The sequence below is a fragment of the Panthera leo genome, chromosome B3 (genome assembly GCF_018350215.1).
Source record: "Panthera leo isolate Ple1 chromosome B3, P.leo_Ple1_pat1.1, whole genome shotgun sequence".
NCBI classification, from domain to species: domain Eukaryota; kingdom Metazoa; phylum Chordata; class Mammalia; order Carnivora; family Felidae; genus Panthera; species Panthera leo.
In genome coordinates this window covers 84,744,205-84,768,844 of record NC_056684.1, presented here as the reverse complement: position 1 = coordinate 84,768,844, position 24,640 = coordinate 84,744,205, and the positions used below count along the sequence as shown (strand labels likewise).

The 24,640-nt window shown below is 37.5% G+C and overlaps 1 protein-coding gene and 1 pseudogene across 8 annotated transcripts in view; both read left to right on the top strand.

Annotated features, from left to right (window-relative positions):
• The first annotated feature begins 1,111 nt into the window (after positions 1–1,111).
• Positions 1,112–24,640, top strand: part of RALGAPA1 (Ral GTPase activating protein catalytic subunit alpha 1) — a 264,987-nt gene continuing 241,458 nt past the window's right edge. For all 8 annotated transcript variants that reach the window (XR_006203767.1, XM_042942992.1, XM_042942991.1 and 5 more), the window contains exon 1: positions 1,112–1,663. Coding sequence is in view for 7 of the 8 variants with exons in the window: in XM_042942992.1 (XP_042798926.1) it covers positions 1,558–1,663 (106 nt within the window). In the remaining variant the exon portion in view is untranslated. The remainder of the gene's footprint in view (positions 1,664–24,640) is intronic.
• LOC122221349 lies at positions 1,963–23,806 on the top strand (annotated as a pseudogene).

Sequence of the window (24,640 nt, the reverse complement as noted above, 5' to 3'; positions counted from 1 at the left end):
CCAAATATTAAATTCCATTAAGCTTGTAGTAATTAATGCTTCTTCCCAGAAAGTAATAGGAGCATCTCCGTCTGTTTTAATCTTTTATTTTTTTATTTAAGCTTTAATTTATTTTTATTTAATCTTTTATTTTTTTTTCATGTTTATTTATTTTTGAGAGAGAGAGAGAGACAGATCACAGTGGGGGAGGGGCAGAGAGAGAGAAAACACACAGAATCTGAAGCAGGCTCCAGGCTCTGAGCTGTCAGCATAGAACCTGATGGGGAGCTTGACCTCTGGAACAGGGAGATAATGACCTGAGCTGAGGTCGAGTGTTTAACCCACTGAGCCACCTAGGTGCCCCAAATTTGATTTAAAAAAATTACTAATGTGTGAACATTTTCACAAGTTTTAGTTATGAGTATACACTTCTGTGAATTTTCCCCCGTGTTTTCTATGCGTTTTTCTACCTTAGCCTTAGCAATTTCCTCCTGGATTTGTGAGCTTTTTACATATTAAGAAAATTCACCCTTAAAGTTCCCCAGATTTCTTTTCTCTTGTAATTATGCACTCTGTGACTGCATGCTTTGGGGATTCATTTATTTGTGCAAGACGATTTTATTATTTTTGTGTGTGTGCGCGCCAAATAATTTTAATCAAGAGGATGTACTATAACCCTACAAATCTCTTAAACTACAATCTTTAATAATCACTTCGTAAAACAAAACAAAAACTTTAAACAAAATTCAACTTAGGAAATGAAGGGGTGTTACATCCAAGGCCTTCAGAATTGGCATCTAAAATATATTGCACGACTGTTTTGATGTTTTGGAGCTACTTTTTAAGTTACTATGACATGGTTAACAGTGGAGATGAAGGACCTTATTTTTAAACAAACACTACACGACACCACTCAGGGAGCTTTGCGTACAACGGCGCACGCAGTAATTCCTTTCCCTGACTTTCTCGGGCTCTACCTTTGGCGCCTTACACAGGAAAGCAAAGGTGATAAAGGCCACGGATGATCTCACGCTGGCATGACGTCAAGAAGCCTTGACGTCAGAAGGCGGTTGCCACGGGGACCATTCGCCACCGACGGCAGAGTCGTGAAACCACATCACCGCGCTCATCTCCGTTTCGGCCTGTGCAGGGTCTAAGCTGCTAAAGAAGCTTTAACCTTAAGGGGGCCTCAGGGAGAGAGGAGTTGTGCTGCCGCCGCCGAGAGCCCCACCTCCGCGGCTCCCGGTCCCGGGTCCCGGCCTGTGGCGGCGAAAGGCGGCCTCAGGAGGCAGTGGAGGCGACGGCGGCCGACCTGCCCGGGTCTCCCTCGCTCCGTGCAGGACTGGGAGAGGGTATCCGCCATATTGGAGCCGGAACCGAAGGTGCTTTGCAGCCGCGGCGCGAGGCAGGAGGAGGTGGCGGCCCTGGCCTGGATGTGAGAGGAGTCGGCTGCGCCGGGGCCCGCAAGCCTGGGGAGTGAATGAGCTGCTTAGGCTAGTATCCTCCCCGCCCACTCTCTCCACTTTCCGCCGCCGGGGCCGGAGTCCCCGAGTCGGCTGTGGCGGCGGCAGCGGCAGGATGTTCTCCAAGAAGCCGCACGGGGACGTGAAGAAGTCTACCCAGAAGGTGCTGGACACCAAGAAGGACGCGCTGACCCGTCTCAAGCACCTGCGCATCGTCATCGGTGAGGAGCGAGGGGTGGCGGCGCCTAAAGGCCTTCACTTTTCTGGGAGCCCCTGGGGACTCTCCCTCCCGCCCTAACGCTGTGCGGGAGTAGAGGGCGAGGCGTCGCCTCCGCGGAGACGCGCGGGGGGGGGCGGATAATTTGGGGAAGGGAAAACTTGGCAGTTGGCAAATACTAATCACCGCTAACACAAGGCTATCTAATTTTGAGTTAATAGCCCGAACTCATTTTTATAAACTAGTATTACTCTAAAAACTTAGATGTCTTTTAGACTTTCCGGAGGCTTGGTGTTGTCGATAATGGTGTTTATGGAATATGTGTCAGGTGACTACCGCCATCCCAATCCAAGTGAAAAAAAAAAAACAAAACCTTCTCAAACAATATAAACCTTAATCTTTCAAGTTTCTTGTCTAACGAGGGCGAGGAAGCAGTTACACCTCTTTGGGAAGTGGCTGGTTTTCAAAAATCTTAGGGCAACAGCCCCGCCCTTCTGTTAGTGTACCTTGTTCATCATTACTGTCATTTAGAGGGAAGGTTATTAATTACAGAAAGCAAAGTCGTTTATAGCTTCCTTTGCTTCTCGAGAATTGTTTACGATTCTGTTTTTACTTAGTTAAGTTTTTTTTTTATTGTCTGTTGCTCTCTACATCCGTTTGGCTGGCAGACCAAACAGTGCTCTGAATTGTGGTAATAGTGTTAAACGAATCTTTTGGATACTTGCTCATTTCATAGGCTGATGAGGGCTGTACTGGTACTTATGGAACATGTGGTCCTGTACTTGGATCTTTTTAGATGGAATTTGAGGTGAAAAGGCAAGTTACTTTGCATTGATAGAGTTATTGGCAGAACTGAGTTTAGAACCCAGATGCCTGAATCCTAGTTCAGAGTATTATTTCAAGCTCTTTTCCTAATGAGTGTTTTTCTGAAAAGTGACGTTTAATTCGTGATGTAAGTCCTGTGTTTTTGCTGCATGTTTCTCTACTCTATTGTTTACTCATACCATCAGGATACCACTAGTAATACCCAACATTTGTATGTTTTACAAGATGATTTCACATAAATTATAATTCTCACAGTAACTGTAGAGGTAGATATTATTATACTCCTTATTTTACAAATTAGAAAGCTGAGGTCTGGAAATGTTAAGTGGTCATCCAGCTGCTAGTAAGCAGAGCCAGAACTGGAGCCCAGATTTCATGTCTTTGTTTTTTTTACTCTTCCTACATTTATGGCAGCAAATCTTTATCACAGGTAAGTTGTATTTATTCCTGTGGAATAAGAAAGCAATTAAATCCAGTTTGTCAATATAAAAAGAGATCCAGTTTTCAAGAAAATATAAATCTTAATATAGTTGAGATAGTGATCTTTTTATTTTCATTCTACTTCTGAGTTAAGTCATTGAACAAAAGATTTGGCTAAGAGTGCAACAGGGAAAGTCAATGTGTGAGTGTAGGAGATATATCCCAGATAATTGCAGTTTGAAATTGGAGACTTAATGGAATTTGGCACCTATTTGGGACAGACTGTAGCTTGAGTAAAGTCGGAGCTATAAAGTTAAGTTCCAGTAGAGTATTAACATTTCCTAAATTAACTGCTGTATTCCTTAGTTATAGAGGTGAGGGAACGGTTCATACATCTTGGGCGTAAAAGGTTTTTACATCTGGGTGACTTGGTCTAAATTAAGAGGCCACACGTGTCAGGTATTTTGTAGGGTCTGGCTTCCTTGGTTTGAAGACAAAACTAATTTGAAAAAACACTTTTGCTTTTTATTTATGGGCTTTTAAAAAATGAAGCATATGCTGTATATAAACACTTAAAATATCCTTAAGAACCTTCAAATAGAGAATATTGTGCTTTCAAACTCCCTGCCTTGTCAGTGGAGGAGGTCCATAAGAGAGATTACTGTGCTTCCGTAGCCTTATTTTTATTTATTTAAAAATTTTTATTTTATTATTATTTTTTTAAAAGTACATTTATTTTGAGAAAGACAGAGACAGTGCTGGTGGGCAGGGACAGAGAGATTGGGAGAGAGAATTCCAAGTAGGCTCTGCACTGTCAGCACAGGCTTGAACCCAGGAAGCTGTGAGATCATGGCCTGAGCTGAAACCAAGAGTCGGGCGCTTAACCCATTGAGCCACTCAGGTGCCCCTACGAATCTTTAATTCTAGTGTAGTTAACATAGTGTTATACTTGTTTCAGGTGTACAAAGTAGTGATTCAGCAGTTCCATATATCACTCAATGTTCATCAAGATAAGTATACTCTTAATCCCCTTCACCTATTTTACCCATCCCCCCCCCCCACTCACATGCCCAGTAAACATGTTTGTTCTCTGTAGTTAAGAGCCTATTTTTTGGTTTGTCTCTTTTTACACTTCAGTAGTTTCAGAACAGTAGTTCTGAACCAGGGACAATTTTTTCCCTCTGGCGATAATGTCTGGAGACACTTTTGGTTGTCACAAATAGGGGGAGAGGATACTGGCCTCTAGTGGGTAGCAGAAATGCTGCTATATATCTTACATTGCACAAGATAATCCATCACAACAATGTTCTAGCTCTAAATGTCTATAGTGCTGAGGTTTAGAAACCTTGTCAGGATATGAAGTGCAAGATAGACCTCCAAATGTTGTACTTGTTATGGAAAGAGCCCAAATGTCGATTGATGCATGGATAAAGAAGATGTGATATATATACACAATGGAATATCACTCAGCCATAGAAAAGAATGAAATCTTGCTATTTGCAACGACGTGGTTGGAGCTAGAGCATGTTATGCTAAGCAAAATAAGTCATTCGGAGAGAGACAAATAGCATATGATTTCACTCATCTGTGGAATTTAAGAAACAAAACCGAGGAACATAGGGGAAAGAAAGAAAAAGGGAGACAAACCATAAAAGAGACTCTTAATTATGGAAAACAAACAGGATTGCTTTAGGGGAGGTGGGCAGGGGTGGGGGATGGACTAAATGGGTGATGTGTATTAAGGAGAGCACTTGTGATGAGCACTGAGTATTGTATGTAAGTGATGAATCACTAAATTCTCCTGAAACTAACATTATACTCTATCTTAGCTAACTAGAATTTAAATAAAAACTTGAAATATAAAAAAACAAAACAAGAACCACAAATGTTGTACTTTGTTCTTTTTTTAATGTTTTATCTTTGAGAGAGAATGCACCTGTGATGCATGCTCACTCATGGGAGAGGGGCAGAGAGAGGGAGACAGAGGATCCCAAGTGGCTCTGTGCTGACATCAGAGAGCGCCCAGCACAGGGCTTGAACTCACAAACCATGAGATCATGACCTGAGCTGAAGTTGGACGCTTAACCTACTGAGCCACCCAGGCACCCCTTGGTTCTACTATATTAATTAATTGAATAAAATATTTTGTATCTTTAAATGGTTACAGTTTTATTTTGCTTGAAATATGGTTAATGTAATTCCTTAGAAAATGAATGGGAGAAAGTAGAGTGACAAAAGCTGTAAGACATCTTAGAGGGCCACCAATCAGGTACCTTATATTGTAGATGAAAGGGTCATTTCAAATCATTTCTAAAGTAGGGGCAAGTTTGCAAAGTGGGCATTGCCAATGACACAGGATTTTTATTTTTGTTTGGTCCCATCTGAACTATATTTTTAACCCTTAAAATGAACTGCTGTTCGTTCAGGGTATTTGTAGAGAATTCAGTGCATCCAAATATATGAGAACATAATTTAAAGATACAATCTAAAACTTTGCTCTGGCATGTGTTCGCTTGGGACACATAACACAATTCCAGCCGAATTTGTAGAACTTGACTCTGAAGGATTTATATTTAAATTTGCTGTGTTTATTGATATTGCTATATATTTTATTTGTAGGAACTGGAAGTTAGAGTTTTTAAAAAATAGAAATTAAGCCTTGTCTAGTTTCTAAAGTTTTATCCTCTCCCCCCACCCCTTTTTTTCAAATAAAAGCCTTAAGATAATGATACTAAGTTAGCATATATAAAGTAGCTAACATAAGACCTGCATATATTGGATATTGACTAAATGTTAATTTCTTCTGTGGCAAGGTAACAGTTCAGTCTTAATGATTTAAAAATAAAAAGAGTGCTTATTCAGCTGATAAATATATTGACTATTGTTAGATCATTCTTTCTAACAGTTTTATTGAAGTATAACTGGTGTATAATAAATTGCACATATTCAAAGCATTTTATTTGAAATGAATAATTTTGATATACATACCTTGTGAAGCCATTATGACACTTAAGATTAGGAACATACTCAGATATTCCAGGTAGCAAATATATCTATAGCCTCCCAAAATTTCCTTTTGCTCCTTTGTAATCCCTTTCTCCCGCCCCTGCACGCAACTGCTTGCCTCCTTTCCCTGGGTGAAACTGTGTGTGTGTGTGTGTGTGTGTGTGTGTGTATGGAATTATACAGTATTTACTTTTTTGTTGGGTTTCTTTTATTCAGCCTTATTTGAAATCCATCTCTCTTGTTTGTGGTGTGTCAGGAATATATTGCTTTTGTTGTTGACTAGTATTCCATTGTATAGACATGCCACAATTTGATTATCCATTTACTTGTTGATATGTGAGTTTGCAGTTTGGGGCTATTACACATAAAACTGCTGTGAGATGTACTTGTTTATAGACACCTGCTTTCTTCTCTCTTGGATAAATACCTAGAAATGGAATGGCTGGAGCATATAACAGTTGTGTGTTTATTGCCATACTGTTTTTTACGATTTTACATTCTTACTAGCAGGGTATGAGGATGATTTCCTCCACATATGTACCAACACTACTTTACTTGGTATGGCCAGTCTTCTTAATTTCAACCACTATAATAAGTATATAGTGGTTATAATTAAGTGTTTCTTTGATATCTAATAATACTGAGCTTTTTAAACTGTGTTTATTTGCTATTGTATAACATTTGTCTGTTCAAATTTTTCATTTATTTTTAAGTCGAATCGTTTGCTTTCATTCGTTTGCTTTCATTCAGTTTTGAAAATTCTTTATATTTTTTGGATACAAGTACTTTATCATATGTGTGATTTGCAGAGCTTTTTTTTTCTTTTATTTTTGAAAAATGTTTATTTATTTTTGAGAGAGAGAGAGCACAGGTAGAGAAGGGGCAGAGAGAGAGGGAGACACAGAATTCCAAGTAGGCTCCAGGCTCCTAGCTGTCAGCACAGAGCCTGATGCAGGGCTCGAACTCACAAACCGTGAAGATCATGACCTGAGCCAAAGTCAGATGCTTAACCGACTGAGCCACTCCAGTGCGCCTACAGAGCTTTTTTTTTTTTTTTTTTTTTTTTTTTTTTAACAGTCTTTGGATTGTTTTTCTTAACATCTTTTTTTTTTTTTAATTTTTTTTTCAACGTTTTTTATTTATTTTTGGGACAGAGAGAGACAGAGCATGAACGGGGGAGGGGCAGAGAGAGAGAGGGAGACACAGAATCAGAAACAGGCTCCAGGCTCCGAGCCATCAGCCCAGAGCCTGATGCGGGGCTGGAACTCACGGACCGCGAGATCGTGACCTGGCTGAAGTCGGACGCTCAACCGACTGCGCCACCCAGGCGCCCCTTTCTTAACATCTTTGATTAGGTCTATGTATCAATTTTGTCTTTTATGGTTTATGCTTTTGGTTTTTATAGTTTATGTTTTATCCAAAATCTTTGCCTAAGCCAAAGTCACAAAGAATTTCTCCTATCCTTTCTTCAAGAAATTTGATAATTTCAGGGGTGCCTGGGTGGCTCAGTCAGTTAAGCATCCAACTTCAGCTCAGGTCATGATTTCTTGGTCTGTGAGTCCTAGTGTGTGCTGGGCTCTCCATTGACAGCTCAGAGTGGAGCCTGTTTCAGATTCTGTGTCTCCCTCTCTGTTTACCCCTCCCCTGCTAGTGTTCTGTCTCTCAAAGATAAATAAACATTAAAAAAAAAAAGTTATAACTTTGGGATCTATATTTAGATCTGTGATCCATCTTTTTTTTTTTTTAGATCCATGATCCATCTTGAGTTAACTTTGTAAATATGGTTTGAGATAGGATTGGCTTTTTTTTTTTTTTTTTTTTTTTTTTTTTTTTTGGTGAATGGATGTCCAATTACTCCGGAACTATTTTTTGAAAAAGACAGCCTTTTGTTCACTGAATTGCCCTTGCGCTTTTTCCAAAAGTCGTTCGTCTATATATACAAGGGTCTATTTCTGGACTTTCTATTTTGTTCCAGTGATCTATTTATTTGTGTTAGAGCCAGGACCCCTCCCTCTCCCTACACACGCACACAGACACAGGTTTTTGTTTGTTTGTTTTTTACGGTAACTTAATAAGTGGTGTTGTCCCTGCAACTTTGTTCTTCCTTTTCAGAGATTTTTGGGGGGGGGGGGGGTTATGGGGTGTGGGGGCCATACCAGGTCCTTAACATTTCCATATGAGTTTTAAGATTATCTTGTCAGTTTCTTTAAAAAATAAATAAATAAAAATTCCTGCTGGGATATTGATTCACAGTGTGGTGAATCTGTAGGTCAATTTGGGGAGAAAGTGACAATAATATTGAGTTCTCTAACTTATGAACAAGGTATATTTCTCCATTTATATACAGCTTTAATTTCTCTTGACAGTGTTTTGTAGTTTTTAACATATAGGTCTTACACATCTTTTGTTACTTATCCCTAAATATTTTCCACTTTGGATATTGTTGTAAGTGATATATTTATATCCATTTCTGGTTGTTCATTGCTAGTGTAAGGAAATACAATTTTTTTCAAAGTTTATTTTTGAGAGAGAGAGACAGAGTGTGGGCGGGGGAGGGGCAGAGACTGAGGGAAACAATCTGAAGCAGGCTCCAGGCTCTGAGTTGTCAGCACAGAGCCTGACTTGTGGCTTGAACTCACAAACTGTCACATCATGACCTGAGCCAAAGTCAGATGCTCAACTGACTGAGCCACCCAGGTGCCCCAGAAATACATTTTTTTTTTTTTTTAGTTTTTTTTTGTAATCTTTGCATCTGGTGTGGGGCTTGAACTCAGGACTGCAAGATTAGGAATCTCATGCTCTTCCGACTGAGCCATGCGGGCACCCCTGATTTTTTTGTGTGTTAAGCTTGTGTGCTGAAATCTTGCTACCTCATTTAGTTATTCTATATTAACTTTTTATAGATTCCTTTGGATTTTTTACATAGTCTCATCTGTGAATAAAGACAATTTTACTTCTTCCTTTCCAAATGTGGTTGCATTTATTTTTTCTTGGTTTGCTGAACTCACTAGAACCTCTAGTACAGTGTAGAGTAGAAGTGGTGAGAGTGGGCATCCTTGTATTGTTCTTGATCTTGAGGGTAAAGCAAACAATTTTTTTTTTTTTTTTTTTTTTTTTTTTTACTATACAATGTGATACCTTTAATTTATCATGTTGAGAGAGTTTCATTTTTACTGAGAGTTTGGATCAGGAATGGATGTTGGATTTGTTTAATGCCTTTTCTACTTCTTTTGAGATGAACAGGTTTTTTTTTTTTTTTTATTTGTTAATATGATGAATTAAAATTACTGATTTCAAATGTTAAATCAACTCTGCAGTCCTGGGATTAAATTTCACTTGGTCATGATGTATTGTCATTTTTATATATTGTTTGATTTGATATGCTAAAATTTTGTTTGTAATTTTTGTATTTATATTCATGAGAGATATTAGCCTGTACTTCTTTTATAATGTTTGTGGCTCTGATACCAGGTAGTGCTAGCCTTACTGAGAAATATTTATGTAGAATTGGTTTATTAAAAAACTTTTTTTAGTTTATTTTTTGAGAGAGAGAGAGAGAGGGAGCATGAGCAGGGGAAGGGCAGAGAGAGAGACACACAGAATCTGAAGCAGGCTCCAGGCTCTGAGCTGTCAGCACAGAGCCCTACACAGGGCTCAGACTCACAGACCATGAGATCATGACCTGAGCTGAAGTCAGATTCTTAACCGACTGAGCCACCCAGGCGCCCCGTAATTGGCTTTATTTTTAACTTAAGGTTTTGGTGGAATTCACCAGTGAAGCCATCTGGATCTGCAGTTTTCTTTGAGGGAATGTTTTTAACTACTTTAATAGATAGCTATTCAGGTTATCTATTTCTTCTTGAGTGGGCATTGGTAGTTTTTTTTTCAAGGAAATTTCATTTCATCTGAGTTGTCAAATTTATAGGCATAAAGTGGTTCATAATACTCCTTTATAATTCTTTTGATATCTGTAGAATCTGTGGTGATGTCACTTCTCTTTTTTAAAAAAAAATTTAAAAATTTTTTTTTTTTAACGTTTATTTATTTTTGAGACAGAGAGAGACAGAGCATGAACAGGGGAGGGGCAGAGAGAGAGGGAGACACAGAATCTGAAGAAGGCTTCAGGCTCCGAGCCATCAGCCCAGAGACCGACGCGGGGCTTGAACTCACGGACCGCGAGATCGTGACCTGAGTTGAAGTCGGACGCTTAACTGACTGAGCCACCCAGGCGCCCCTAAAAAAAAATTTTTAATGTTTATTTCTGAGAGAGAGAGAGAGACAGACAGACAGACATTGCACGAACAGGGGAGGGGCAGAAAGAGAGGGAGACACAGAATCCGAAGCAGGCTCCAGGCTGTGAACTGTCGGCACAGAGCCTGATGTGGGGCTCTAACTCGTGAACTGCTAGATCATGATCTGAGCTGAAGTTGGATGCCCAACAGACTGAGCCACCCAGGCGCCCCTAATTTCACCTCTGTTAATCTTGATATTGATAATTTCTCTTTTTCTGATCAGTTTGACTAGAGGCTTCTCACTTTTATAAATCTAAAAGAACCAGCTTGTGGCCTTTACTGATTTTCTGTTTTTCTATTTTTATTTCATTGATCTCTGCTTTGATTTTGATTCTTTCTTTCTTTTTTTTTCTTTTTTTCTTTTTTTGGCTTAATTTTAGTTTCATTTGCTCTTATTCTAGTTCCTTAAAATGTAAATTGAGATTACTGATTTGAGAACCTTTTTTTCCACTGTAGGCATTTTATGATACAAATTTTTCCTAAGTAACATCTCACAAATTATGGCATTTTGTATTTACATTTTCAGTTAGGTCCAAAATACATTCTACCTTCCCTCTTGATTTCTTCTTTGATCCATTGGTCATTTACAATTGTGTTCTTTAGCTTCAAATATTTGTGGATTACTCAGATAGTGTTCTGTTATTGAATTCTACTTTAATTCCATTATAGTCAGGCAACGTGTTTTAGGACTTGATTTCTTTAAAATTGACTTGATAGTCCCAAATATGTTTTAACTTGATACATGTTCCATTTGCACTTGAAAACAATATGTATTCTGTTGGATTGAATGTTCTAAAATTGTTGTTCTAAAAATGTCAATTAGGACAAGTTGCTTGATAGTGTCGTTAAAGACTTCTATATCCTTGCTGAATTGCTGTCTGCTTGTTTTTATCAATATTGAGACTGAAGTTTCTGATTGTAATTGTGGGTTTGTCTATTTCTTTATGCACTTCTATCAGATTTTGTGTCATGTATTTTGAAGTTCTGTTATTAGGTACCAAGCACTTAGGATTATTCTTTCCTCTTGATAAATTGATTTTCACCATTATGAAATGATTTTTTTTTAAGTTTATTTATTTTTGAGAGAGAGTGTGTGTGTGCATGGGAGGGGCAGAGAGAGAAGGAGAGAGAGAATCCCAAGCAGGCTCCGTACTGTCAGTGCAAAGCCCCACACAATACTTGAACTCACAAACCATGAGATCATGACCTGAGCTGAAATCAAGAGTCAGATGCTTAACTGACTAGGCCACCTAGGCACCCCATGAAATGATCATTTTATGTCTGGTAATACTCTTTGCTTTGGAGATTGGTCTCATAATGAAAATGTTTGGAAGATGTACATTTTTTTTTCTTTGTCACTATGCTGTTTATTATATCCCCAGAACTTACTTATCTTACAACTGGAAATTTATACCTTTTGACCACTTTCACCCATTTTCCCCACCTCTTGCCTCTGGAGACCCCCATTCTTTTCTGTTTTTGTGAGTTTTTTTGTTTTTAGTTTTCACATATAACTGAAAACATATAGTATCTGTCTTTCCCTGACTTATTTCTCTTAATGCCTTCAAGGTCTATCTGTGTTGTAGCAAAAGGCAAGATTTTCTTTTTCTGTGTCTGAATAATATTCCATTGTGTACATATGTGTAGCGTGTATAGCGTGTATACCTATGTGTATACATGCGCAAACATTACATTTTCTTTATCCATTCGTCCTTTGGAACAACTTAAGTCATTTCCATGTCTTAGCTATTATAAATGCTGTAATGAACAAGGGGTGCAGATATCTCTTTGAGATATTGGTTTCATTTCCTTCAGATATATACCTAGAAGTGGAATTGCTAGATCATATGGTAGTTCTGTTTTTAATTAAAACAAATTTTTAATGTTTATTTGTTTTTGAAAGAGAATGTGAGCGGGGGAGGGACAGAGAGAGAGGGAGACACAGAATCCGAAGCAGGCTCTAGGCTCTGAGCTGTCAGCACAGAGCTCCATGCAGGGCTTGAGCTCATGAACCACAAGATCATGACCTGAGCTGAAGTCATACGCTTAACTGACTGAGCCACCCAGCCGCCCCTATTTTTAATTTTTTGAAGAACCACCCAACTGTTTTCCACAGTGGCTATACCAATTTACATTCCCACCAACAGCATACAAGGGTTCCCTTTTTTCCACGTCCTTGCCAATATCTGTTTCTTTTTGATAATAGACATTCTAACGTGTGAGGTGATATCTCATTGTTTTTCATTTGGATTTCTCTGATGATTAGTGATGTTGCATACCTTTTCATTTACCTGTTGGCCCTCTGTATGTCTTTGGGAAAATGTCTATTCAGATATTCTGTCCATTTTTTAATTGGATTGTTTATTGTTGTGCTATTGAGTTGTATGAGTTCTTTATATATTTTGTATATTAACCTCTTATCAGTTACATGATTTGCAGATCTTTGCTCCAAATTCTGAGGGGTGCTTTTTCATTTTGTTGTTGCTTTCCCCTGTTATGCAGAAGCCTTTTAGTTTGATGTAATTTGGTTATTTTTGCTTTTATTGCCTTTACTTTTGTTGTCAAATCCAGTCATCAAGACCAATGTCAAGGAGAGGTGCCTCGGTGGCTCAGTCAGCTGTCTGACTTAGGCTCAGGTCATGATCTTGTGGTTCATGAGTTTGAGCCCTGCATCAGGCTCTGGGCTGACAGCTCAGAGCCTGGACCCTGCTTCAGATTCTGTGTCTCCTTCCCTCTCTCAGCCCATTCCCCGCTTGTACTCTGTCTCTCTCTTTCTTAAAATAAATAAACATTAAAAAATTTAAAAAGACCAACCTCAAGAAGCTTACCACTTATATGCTTTTCTAGAAGTTTTGTGGTTTCAGATCTTAGTTCACGTCTTCAATTTACTGTTAATTTTTGCATATTTTATAACATAGGGGTCCAGTTTCATTCTTTTGCATGTGGCTGTCCAGTTTCCCCAATACCATTTATTGAAGAGATTATCCTTTTTGTATTGTACATTCTTGGCTCCTTCGTTGTAAATTAATTGACCATTTATGCGGTGGTTTATTTCTGGGCTCTCAATTTTGTTCCATTGGTCTAGGTGTCTGTTTTTATGCAAATATTTACCATTTTGATTATTTTAGTTTTGTATTAGAATTTGAAATCAAGGAGTGTTGATGTCTCCAGGTTTGTTTTTGTTTCTCCTGATTGCTTTGGCTGTTTGAGGTCCTTTGTGGTTCCATACAAATTTCAGGATTGTTTTTTGTATTTTTGTAAAAAATGCCATTGGAATTTTGATAGGGATTCCATTGAATTTTAGATAGCTTTGGGTACTGTGGACATTTTAACTATTCTTCTAATCCATGAGTCTGGAATCTTTCTGTTTATTTGTGTTTTCTTTGATTTCTTTCATCAGTGTCCTGTACTTTTTAGTGTACAGATCTTTCATCTCCTTGGTTAATTTTATTCCTAGGTAATTTTCTTTTTAATGGAGTTGTAAGTGGTTTTTTGGTTTTTGTTTGTTTTTTAAGTAAGCTCTACATCCAATGTGGGGTTTGAATTCACAACCCCAAGATCAAGTCACATGCTCTACTGATTGAGCCAGCTAGGCACCCCTGGGTTATTTTCTTTCTTTTTTTTTTTTTTTTAACATTTTTTAAATTTATTTTTGAGACAGGGAGAGACAGAGCATGAACGGGGGAGGGTCAGAGAGAGAGGGAGGCACAGAATCTGAAAGAGGCTCCAGGCTCTGAGCTGTCAGCACAGAGCCCGACGCGGGGCTTGAACTCACGGACCGCGAGATCATGACCTGAGCTGAAGTTGGCCGCTTAACTGACTGAGCCACCCAGGCGCCCCTATTTTCTAAATTTCTCTTTCTCATGGTTCATTGTTAGTATATAGAAATGCAACTGGATTTTGTATATTGATTTTGTATCCTGCAACGTTGCTGAATTTATTAGTTTTAACGGTTTTTTGGTAGAGTCATTAAGGTTTCTTATGTTATCTGCAGATAGAAACAGTTTTATGTTTTTGTTTCAGATTTAGATGTCTCTTATTCTTTTTGCCTAATTGCTCTGGCTAAGACTTTCAATACTATGTCGTATAAAAGTGACAAGAGTGGGCATCTTGTCTTCTTTCTGATCTTAGAGGAAAATCTTTCAACTCTTCATCATTGAGTATGATGTCAACTGTGGACTTGTCATATACGGCCTTTATTATGTGCAGGTACATTTCTTCTATACCCAGTTGGTCGGGAGTTTTTATTATGCGTGGATGTTGAGTTTTGTCAAATGCATCTCAATAGATGATCATGTTGATTTTTATCCTTCATTTTGTTAATGTGGTGAATCACATTGATTTGTGGATGGTGGACTATCTTTGCAAGTTTGAAATAAATTCTACTTAATCATGGCTATGATCCTTTTAGTGTATTGTTGAGTTTGGTGTATTCCTATTTTGTTGAGGATTTTTGCATCTATGTTATTTAGGGATATTGTCCTATAATTTTCTTCCCTTGCAGTGTCCTTGTCTTTTTTTTTTTTTTTTTTTTTTTTTAAATGTCACAGTAACACTGGCCTTGTAAAATGAGTTCGGAAGTATTCCCTCTTCTCTCTGAGAAAAGTTGGTAATTATCCTTTAAATGTTTGGTAGAGGGGGCGCCTGGGTGGCCCAGTTGGTTGAGCGTCCAAGTTTGGCTCAGGTCATGATCTCATGGCTTGTGAGTTCAAGCCCCGCATTGGGCTCTGTGCTGACAGCTGGGAGCCTGGAGCCTGTTTTGGATTGTGTGTCTCCCTGTCTCTCTGCCTCTCTCCCCCTTGTGCTCTGTCTCTTTCTCAAAAATAAATAAACATTAAAAAAAAAAAAAATGTTTGGTAGAATTCACCAGTGAGACCATCTGGTCCTGGACTTTTCTCCTGGAGAGGTGTTTGAATACTGACTCCATCTCCTTACTTGGAATTGTTCTGTCCAGATTCAGACCAATAAGTACTCATTTAGATATAGATGATGTACATTTAATGTCATTATTGATTTGGCTAAGTTTGAGCCTGTCTTGCTATTTGTTTTCTATTTGGCCTGTTGTTAGTTCTCTTTTTTCTTTCTTTCTATTATTTGAATAAATTTATGATTCTTTTAAAAATCTCCCTCGTTGACTTTTTAGTCATAATCTCCTACTTTATAATTTTAGTGATTGCTTTATGATTTATAATAAACATCTCTATCTTATCAGAGCTACTGTTAGGTGATATACCACTTACACCACTTCTCTTTTGTATGACAACTCTGTAAGAGTGTACTTTCATTTCTCCCCTCAGTCTTTATACTTTTCTGGTTATACTGTTGCTTATACATGTTGCTTTGCTTAAGCAAAATTTTTAAATTTATAATGTACTATAATATATTATTTTGTTTAAGCAGGTTTTTTTTTTTAATTTATTTTTGAGAGAGAGACAGAGACAGAGCACAAGTGTGGGAGGGGCAGATGGAGACGGAGATGCAGAGTCAGAAGCTAGCTCCAGGCTCTGTGCTGTGCTGACAGCTCAGAGCCTGATGCGGGGCTTGAACCTGTGAACTATGAGATAATGACCTGAGCTGAAGTCGGCGCTTAACTGACTCAGCTGTCCAGGCGCCCCTACGCAGTTATTTTTTAAGGATTTTTAATTATTATTACTTAAAGAATCATTGCCCATTGCTCCTCATTTCTTTGCAGAGATAGTTATTTCCCTCCTTCCAGTATCATTTCATTTCTGTCTGAAGGACTTCTTTAATGTTTATTTGTGATGATGAGGGTGTGTAGGTGATGAATTCTTTATGCTTTTGTTTGTGTGAAAAGTCTTTATTTTGCCTCTTTTTGGAAAGATACTTGGCTTTGTTTAGAATTCTATGTTGATGGCTTTTTTCCCTTTGTCCTTTAAACATTTTATTCCCCCGTCTTTTGTTTGTTTGTTTGTTTGTTTATTTATTTTTGAGAGAGAGACAGAGCATGAGTGGAGGAGGGGCAGAGAGAGAGGGAGACACAGAATCCAAAGTAGGCTCCAGGCTCTGAGCTGTCAGCACGGAACTCAATGAACCGTGAGATCATGACCTGAATTGAAGTCAGATGCGCAACGGACTGAGCCACCTATGCGGCTCCCAGCCCTCCCCCCGCCCCATCTTTTTGCTTGCTTTTTTTTTTTTAAGGTTTTATTTTTAAGTAATCTCTACACCCTACATGGGGCTCAAACCCACAACCCCGAGATCAAGAATCACATGCTTCATTGACTGAGCCAGCCGGGTGCCCCTTGCTTGCATTACTTTTGATAAATCTGCTATCATCCTTACTCTGCAAGTAACATCATTTTTTTTCCTAGCTGTTTTTAAGATCTTCTCTTCCTCTGTTTTTGAGCAGTTGTACCGTGGTGTAGTTTTCTTAGTATTTCTTGGCTTTTGGGGTTCATTCAGCTTCTTAGCTTGCTTGAGTTTACGTTTTCAGTAATTTTGATCATGTTTTCCTACTTCTTCTTCCCCTCCTTTTTTGGAATTTCATTTATTAGTATATGAGAGAGTATTAATATTAGATTAGTATATTGGGAAAGTAGTAGTAGTATATTAGAAGGTCTCTTGGCTTGAAAAGAACGGACATTCTTTTCATGTTGGGGGATTCTTTTTTCTCTGTTTTTTATCATGGATACTTCCTATTGTTGTCTTCAAGTTCACTAGTATTCAGCTTTATGCAGTCTGCCATTAATCTTACTTAATTTTCATCTCAGTTGTAGTTTTTATTTAGTTCATTTTGGGTATAGAATTATATCATTTGCATGTCTTTTTTTAACTTCTTGAACACATGGAATACAATTAAAGTAACTTGACATACTTCTGTGCTCATTCTAGCCTCTGTCACTTCTGGGTCAGTTTTAATCAATTGATTATTTTCCTTATCCTGGGTTTTTTTTCCTGCTTCTTTCTCTGCTACCAATCTTGGGATAGGTGATATTGTGAATTTGGCCTTCTTAGCTTTTGGGTATTTTTGTATTCCTATAAATTCTTAAGCTCTATTCTGGGATGCAATTAAATTACTTGAAAACAGTTTGAGCATTTCAAGTCTTGTTTTTATGATTTCTTGATGGATCTATCTGGGACTAATTATTACTTTTATGAGGCAACATTTTTCCAAGTATTCTGCTCAATGAATGCCCTGCAAATAGTGAGGTGTTTTTTTGTTTTTTTTTTGTTTTTTTGTTTTTTTTTTGTTTTTTTTTAGTTCAGCTCTTGGAAACAGGTGCTATTCTCAGTCTTGTGTGAGCATCTGTTACTGTTCTCTCAAATTCTTTCACATAGTTCTTTCTCTTAGGAAGTTTCCTTAATGATCATAAGGAAGGGGACTTTACCCAGTATACTGAGTTCTCACTGTGTGTGTCTCTTTCTTCTTTGGTGCTTTGCCTGTGAATTCTAATTATCTTCGTTTCCCTAGACTGTCAGCTGATAATCTCAATTTATGGATTCCACTGGCTCTGCCTAATTCCCTTTCTTCATTACCGTGGCCTTGAAACTCTTAAGTCAGTAAGCTGGAGCAGTCCCAACATACCTGTTGGTGTGCCATCTGTCAGGAATGACTTTCTTTACCTGATGTCCATACTTCCTTGAAAAAAACAAACAACCCCACAAAAAACCCTAACATAAGTTTACAAGGCATTATACATCAGATGTTGATAATAAGAGGTTCTCTGAAATGAATGAGACTGAAAATTGGCTTTATACAAAGTAACTTGCTCCCCATTTTTTACTTTTTTGCATTTAGAGAAGAAATTTAGTATCAATTGATGACTGAAAAACACTTGTCTTTCTCCAGTCTGGATATATTAATGTTTTCCCAAGGAAAATTAGATTAAAATATCCTAAATCAGAAACGTAAAGAATATTCGGTAGGCATAAATGGTAATGTATAAGGACAGAAACAAGTACCATATGTTCATTAATTAAATAAGTTAAAAATGGTACAGATGAACTTTGAACTGATATGAGTGAAAATGTGTCATTGTAGGAGTCCTTGTGAATTGTAAACTGCTTATAAGAATAAATTGATTTGATAATTGAATATATTTTTAAGGGTTCGATATGCAAAGTTAGTAATTCTATATATATGACATTAGACTCTTTTTTATTCTTTAATTTGTATGTAGTCTTTAGTTTATATTCTTTGAGTCTTACTGATTTGAAAAATTAATTTGACCTAATTGAAATACTTTATCTTTGTGTATTTAGGAAGAAGTGATTTACTGAGCAGATTATTTACATAAATGTTCCTGATTAATTTGCTTACTAAAATAAACTGTTTCAAATACTGTGAGCTGCCTCTGCATTAACATTTACTTTTTATTAAAAATTTTATTGCATCTAAATAATTTTACATGGTTTATAGGCCTTCATAAAACATGGAATAGAATGCTTAGTGATAAAAAAGATAACTAAATAGCCACTACTTAAAGAAAGGAAACATTATCAGATTCTAGAAATGAGCTGATTAAAGATCTCAGGCATTGAATTTGGTTCTTAGGTTTCCTGGTGGCTAAAGTGAAAAGAGAAACATGTTGGGTTAAGTTTTCAGTGTCTTAAAAAACAAAACGTACTTTTAAAAAAAAAAAATTTTTTTTCTTGCATCTAAATTCAGTCACAGCTTATGTGTATATGTATGTGTGTTCATATATTATCTAACGTCTTTTCCTTTAGAAGGATCCTGTGATAGAAATAGATCTTGGAGAAAATAGGAAATAGGCATTAAGTATGTTTGTTAGATCTATTCTTTCTAATTTCACATGTCTGTATAATCTGAATGAGTTTTTAATGTATTTCTGTAAATGGCATCATTCTTCAAGTTACTAAAACATGAAATTGATTTTTGACAATGTGGCAGAAAAATAAGTGGATGTAAGGGTAGCCCACAGACACCTCAAAGTCTTAAGTGTCCCTACCTACATATATGTATCTTTGTCTACCACAGTGTCTTCTTTAATTCTTGTTATCCCTCTCTGTTACTTTACATTTCAGCAATATTGAATGAGAAACTGCTTTCTGTGATCCTGTACCTTTGTTAATGATATTTGTTGTATTATATCTTCCCACCAATCACTCTTAACACCTGAAGGCTTCTGCTCTTCCTTTAAGGCTCATAGCTTTGGTGAAGACGTCCCCATCGGATGGGCATAGGAACTTTTCCTACACTGTGCTATTTACTTCTAGTAATTTGGTTATTTTATTACAGTGTATTCATTTGTATGACTATCTCTTAACCTTCCTGAGGGCAGAGGTATGTCTTTTCATCTTCATGTCTCTGGATATAGTATAATGTCTGGCATATAACAGGTGCTCAGTAAACATTATGTAGTTCAAGAATGAATATGTTAGGTATGAGAACAAAGTTGCTTTTTTGTGAACAATTTTCTTTCAATTGATGGTGGTAGAAAAAACATTTTAAGTCAATGTCCTGATTAGAAAGAGACTTTGGTGTTTCCCCATTGATGGGGAAAAATTGAGAGCTTTCCCCCTAAGGTCAGGAACATGAAAGAGATGTTCACTCTTACCACTGTTCAACATAGTACTGGAAGTCCTAGCCTCAGCAATCAGATGTCAAAGAGAAATAAAAGACATACAAATTGGCAAGGGAGAAGTCAAACTTTCACTCTTCGCAGATGACATGATACTCTACATGGAAAACCTGAAAGACTCCACCTAAAAACTGCTAGAACTGGTATGTGAATTCAAGAAAGTCTCAGGATGTAAAGTCAACATTCATAAATTGGTTGCATTTCTATACACCAATAATGAAGCAGAAGGGAAGTCAAGGAATCGATCCCACTTACATTTGCACCAAACACCATAAGATACCTAGGCATAAAACTAACCAAAGAGGTAAAAGATCTGTAAGCTGAAAATTATAGAAAGCTTATGAAAGAAATTGAAGAAGGCACAAAGAAATGTAAAAATGTTCCATGCTCATGGATTGGAAGAACAGATATTGTTAAAATGTCTGTACTACCCATGGTGCCTGGATGGCTCTGTTGGTTAAGTGTCTGATTTCGGGTTGGGTCATGATCTCGTGGTTCGTGGGTTCGAGCCCCATGTTGGGCTTTGTGCTGACAGCTCAGAGCCTGGAGCCTGCTTCAGATTCTTTGTTTCCCTCTCTCTCTGCCCCTCCCTTGTTCATGCTCTCTCTCTCAAAAATAAACATTAAAAAAAATGTCTATACTACCCAAAGCAATCTACACATTCAATGCAATCCCTATCAAAATACACTAGCATTCTTCAAGAACTAGAACAAATAATCCTAAAATTTGTTGGAACCAGAAAAGACCTCGAATAGCCAAAGTAATGTTGAAAAAAAAAACAAAAAACAAACCGAAGCTGGAGGCATCACAATTCCAGACTTCAACCTGTATTACAAGGCTGTAATCATCAAGACAGTTTATGGTACTGGCACAAAAACAGACACACAGATCAATGGAACAGAATAGAGAACCCAGAAATGGACCCACAAATGTATGGCTAACTGATCTTCAACAAAGTAGGAATGAGTATCCATGGAAAAAAGACAGTCCCTTCACCAAATGGTGCTGGACAGTGACATTCAGAAGAATGAACCTGGACCACTTTTTTACACCGTACACAGAATTAATTCAAATGGATGAAAGACCTAAATGTAAAACAGGAAACCATCAAAATCCTAGAGGAAAAAACACGCAATAACCTCTTTGACCACAGCTGCGGCAACTTCTTACTAGACGTGTATCCAGAGGCAAGGGAAATAAAAACGAAAATGAGCTATTGGGACTTCATCAAGATACAAAGCTTCTGTATAGCCAAGGAAACAATCCATAAAACTAAAAGGCAACTGACTGAATTGGAGAAGCTATTTGCAAATAACATATCAGATAAAAGGTTAGTATCCAAAATCTAAGAAGAACGTACCAAATTCAATACCCAAAAAACAAACAATCCAGTGAATAAATGGGCAGGAGATGTGAACAGACACTTTTCCAAAGAAGACATCCAGGTGGCTAACAGACACATGAAAAGATGCTCATCAGATCATCATAGAAATACAAATCAAAACCACAATGAGATACTACCTCACACCTGACAGAATGGCTAAAATTAACAACTCAGGAAACAACAGATGTTGGTGAGGATGTGGAGAAAGGGGAACCTTTTTGCACTATTGGTGGGAATGCAAACTGGTGGCAGCTACTCTGGAGAACAGTATGGAAGTTCCTCAAAAAATTAAAAACAGCTACCCTATGACCCAGCAATTGTCCTACTAGGTATTTATCTGAAAGACACAAAAATGATGATTTGAAGGGGCACATGCCCCCCTATGTTTATAGCAGCATTGTCAACAATAGCCAAATTGTGGAAGGAGCCAGAATGTCCATTGACTGATGAATGGATAAAGATGTTGTATATATGTTTATATACATATATATACAAAGGAGTACTACTTGGTGATCAAAAAGAATGAAATCTTGCCATTTGCAACAAGGTAGGTGGAAGTAGAATGTATTCTGCTAAGTGAAATGTCAGGGAAAGGCAAATATATGATTTCACTCATGTGGAATTTAAGAAACAAGACAGATGAACATAGAAGGGAAGGAAAAAGCAGACAGAAAAAAAGGTAAGCAAACCATAAGAGACTCTTAAACACAGAGAACAAACTCGGGGTTGCTGGAGGGGAAGTAGAAGGGGGATGGGCTAAATGGGGCATTGAGGAAGGCACTTGTTGGGATGAGCACTGGGTGTTATTTGTAAGTGATGAATCACTGGATTCTACTCCTGAAGACAATATTACACTGTATGCTAACTAACTTGATTTTAAATAAGTAAATTAAAAAACACACACACACAAATGACAACCTGCAAAAAAAGAAAGAAAGAAAAAAGACCTTGGGTTGTCTTTAGTACCTATGCAGAGAAATTGGTTCAGAACCTAAAGTCTGTATAATGTAAAAAATAAAAACAAAAACAGCACTTTAACTGAAAAATGTTTATGGCATTATGGCAGAAGTTACCAGATAATCTTCCCTCATTATTGAAAGAAATCTTCATGACTCTTATATAACATCTAATTTTTAGAAAACTTCTATCTGATAGCCCAACAATAACCACCCACATTTAATAGAATACACTGATCTGTAGATACCAGAGAGAAGATGAGTGAATGTAACGCAGAACATCAAGTTTGTGGCCCTAATCCGTCATCGCAGCCATAGGAGACGAATACAGATTTCTTAGTGTCTTGACCTTTTGCTCTTCCTTATGAATTTGGGAATCAGTTTGTTAAATCCCTAAATAATGTTTGGTAGGACTTTTTTTTATTGTATGGACTTGAATCTGTAGGTTTAATTTAGAAGAGGTTAACATTGGTAGGGTATCAATTCTTCCTATTACAAGGAGACTCCATTTATTTAGCCTCTTTATAAAGACTTGCACATCTTTTTTATAATTAAGAACAGTTACATTAAAAAAAGAGGTTAAATTTTAAAAGGAGGACTTCTGTTACAGAAGGATCTCATGTGACCACTTCATTAAATGGTGGTTTAGATAAAGATCAAGAAGAAAGAATGCTCATCTGCATAAAAAGTGATAAGTAGATCACTACTTTATAACAGAATTAATTAAAAATAGTTGGAATTCTTCATAAAATGGAAAGTAGTAAGGAAACCTATTTTATATTGGGATAGGAAAGCCCACTTTCAAAACTTACACCAGAATTAAAAATTGTCACAGAAATGATTAATAAATTTACCTGTTTATAACATTTTGTATTTCTAACAGTAAAACCTTTCATTAACAGAGTTAAAAGATAAACACCAAACTATGAAAATACTTGCAGCATGTTTAAGAGAGCTAATTTCTTAATTTATGGACTGTAAAATGTTTATGAAATTTGGAAAAGATTGTGATGTGTGTTATCGAGATATGTTACAAACAGACCTTCTTGGCATGCCTGCTCCCTCCTCCACTCCTGCCTCCTCCTTCTGCTGCTCTCCTGGTGATGCTTGTGTGCTGGTTCCCTGAGATACCAGGTGTCTCTCTTGTGAAGCAGCAGCGAAGGAGACTCTGGTGTTTACTGTGGCTGATGAAAAGCCCAAGGAAGGAGTAAAGACTGAGGACAACTATCATATTAATTTGAAGGTGACAGGGCAGGATGGTTCTATGATGCAGTTTAAGATTAAGAGACATAAACCACTTAGTAAACTAATGAAAGCCTATTGTGAATGGCAGGGTTTGTCAGTAAGGCAGATTAGATTCTGATTTGATGGGCAGCCCGTCAATGAACCAGACAAGCCTGCACAGTTGGAAATGGAGGATGAAGGTACAATTGATGTGTTCCAGCAGCAGACAGCAGGCATCTACTAAAAAGAGAACTGACTACGTTACTCCAGAACTCTGTTCCTCCAGACCACGACATTCTCAGGAAACCGCAATTTGGTTCTACCACATCCTGACTACCACAGTATAGTTTTCTCTGTTCTTTCATTTTGTATGTGTATGTGCATGAGTATATTGTATTTTTTAAATTAAATGGCCAATGGTATGTTTTGATTGACATCAAATGAAGATGGGATGGGGAAAAAATGCTGGTTCTGTGAAAATACCCCCTTTCTCCATTAGTGGTATGTTCATTCAGCTCTTATCTTTATATTCCAGTAAGTTATTTTTCTCTCAATGTTTAATAAAAAAAGAACAGCATAAAAATCCTTGCATACTTTATTCGAATGGCGAATTCTCATGTTTTTCTTTTATAACTATATGAAGCTGTTACATATAGGGCAATCTGTCTTTACATAAGGATAAATTACTCTAAATGAATCCTAGATAGTTTTCCCTTCAAGTCAAGCTTTTCTTTCTCTCTCTCTTTCTTTCTTTCTTTCTTGTGTTCATTTTTGAGAGAAAGAGAGAAGCAAAGTGTGAGGAGGAGCAGAGAGAGAGGGAGACAAAATTGAAGCAGGCTTCAGGCTCTGAGCCATCAGCACAGAGCCCAGTGCAGGGCTTGAATTCACAAACCATGATCATGACCTGAGCTGAAGTCAGACACTTAGTCGACTGAGCCACCCAGGCACCTTGACTTTTGTTTTCTAAATAAACTTCTGTTTATTTAGAAGGGGTGCGTAGGTGGCTCAGTTGGTTGAGCATCTGACTCTTGATTTTGGCTCAGGTCAAAATCTCATGGTTGGTGAGATGAGCCCTGAGTTGGGCTCTGAGCTGACAGTGCAGAGCCTGCTTGGGATTCTCTCTCTCCCTATCTCTGTGCCCCCACCTTGCTGCTACACATGCACTCTCTAAAAATAAATAAACATTAAAAAAATTGTTTTTTTAAAAAAAGACCCTCATAATATTGCTGGTGGAATGTAAATTAGGTGGCATTTTGACTGTAAAGTATCAAAATTTTAAAAATGTACATATATGGGGCTCCTGGCTGGCTC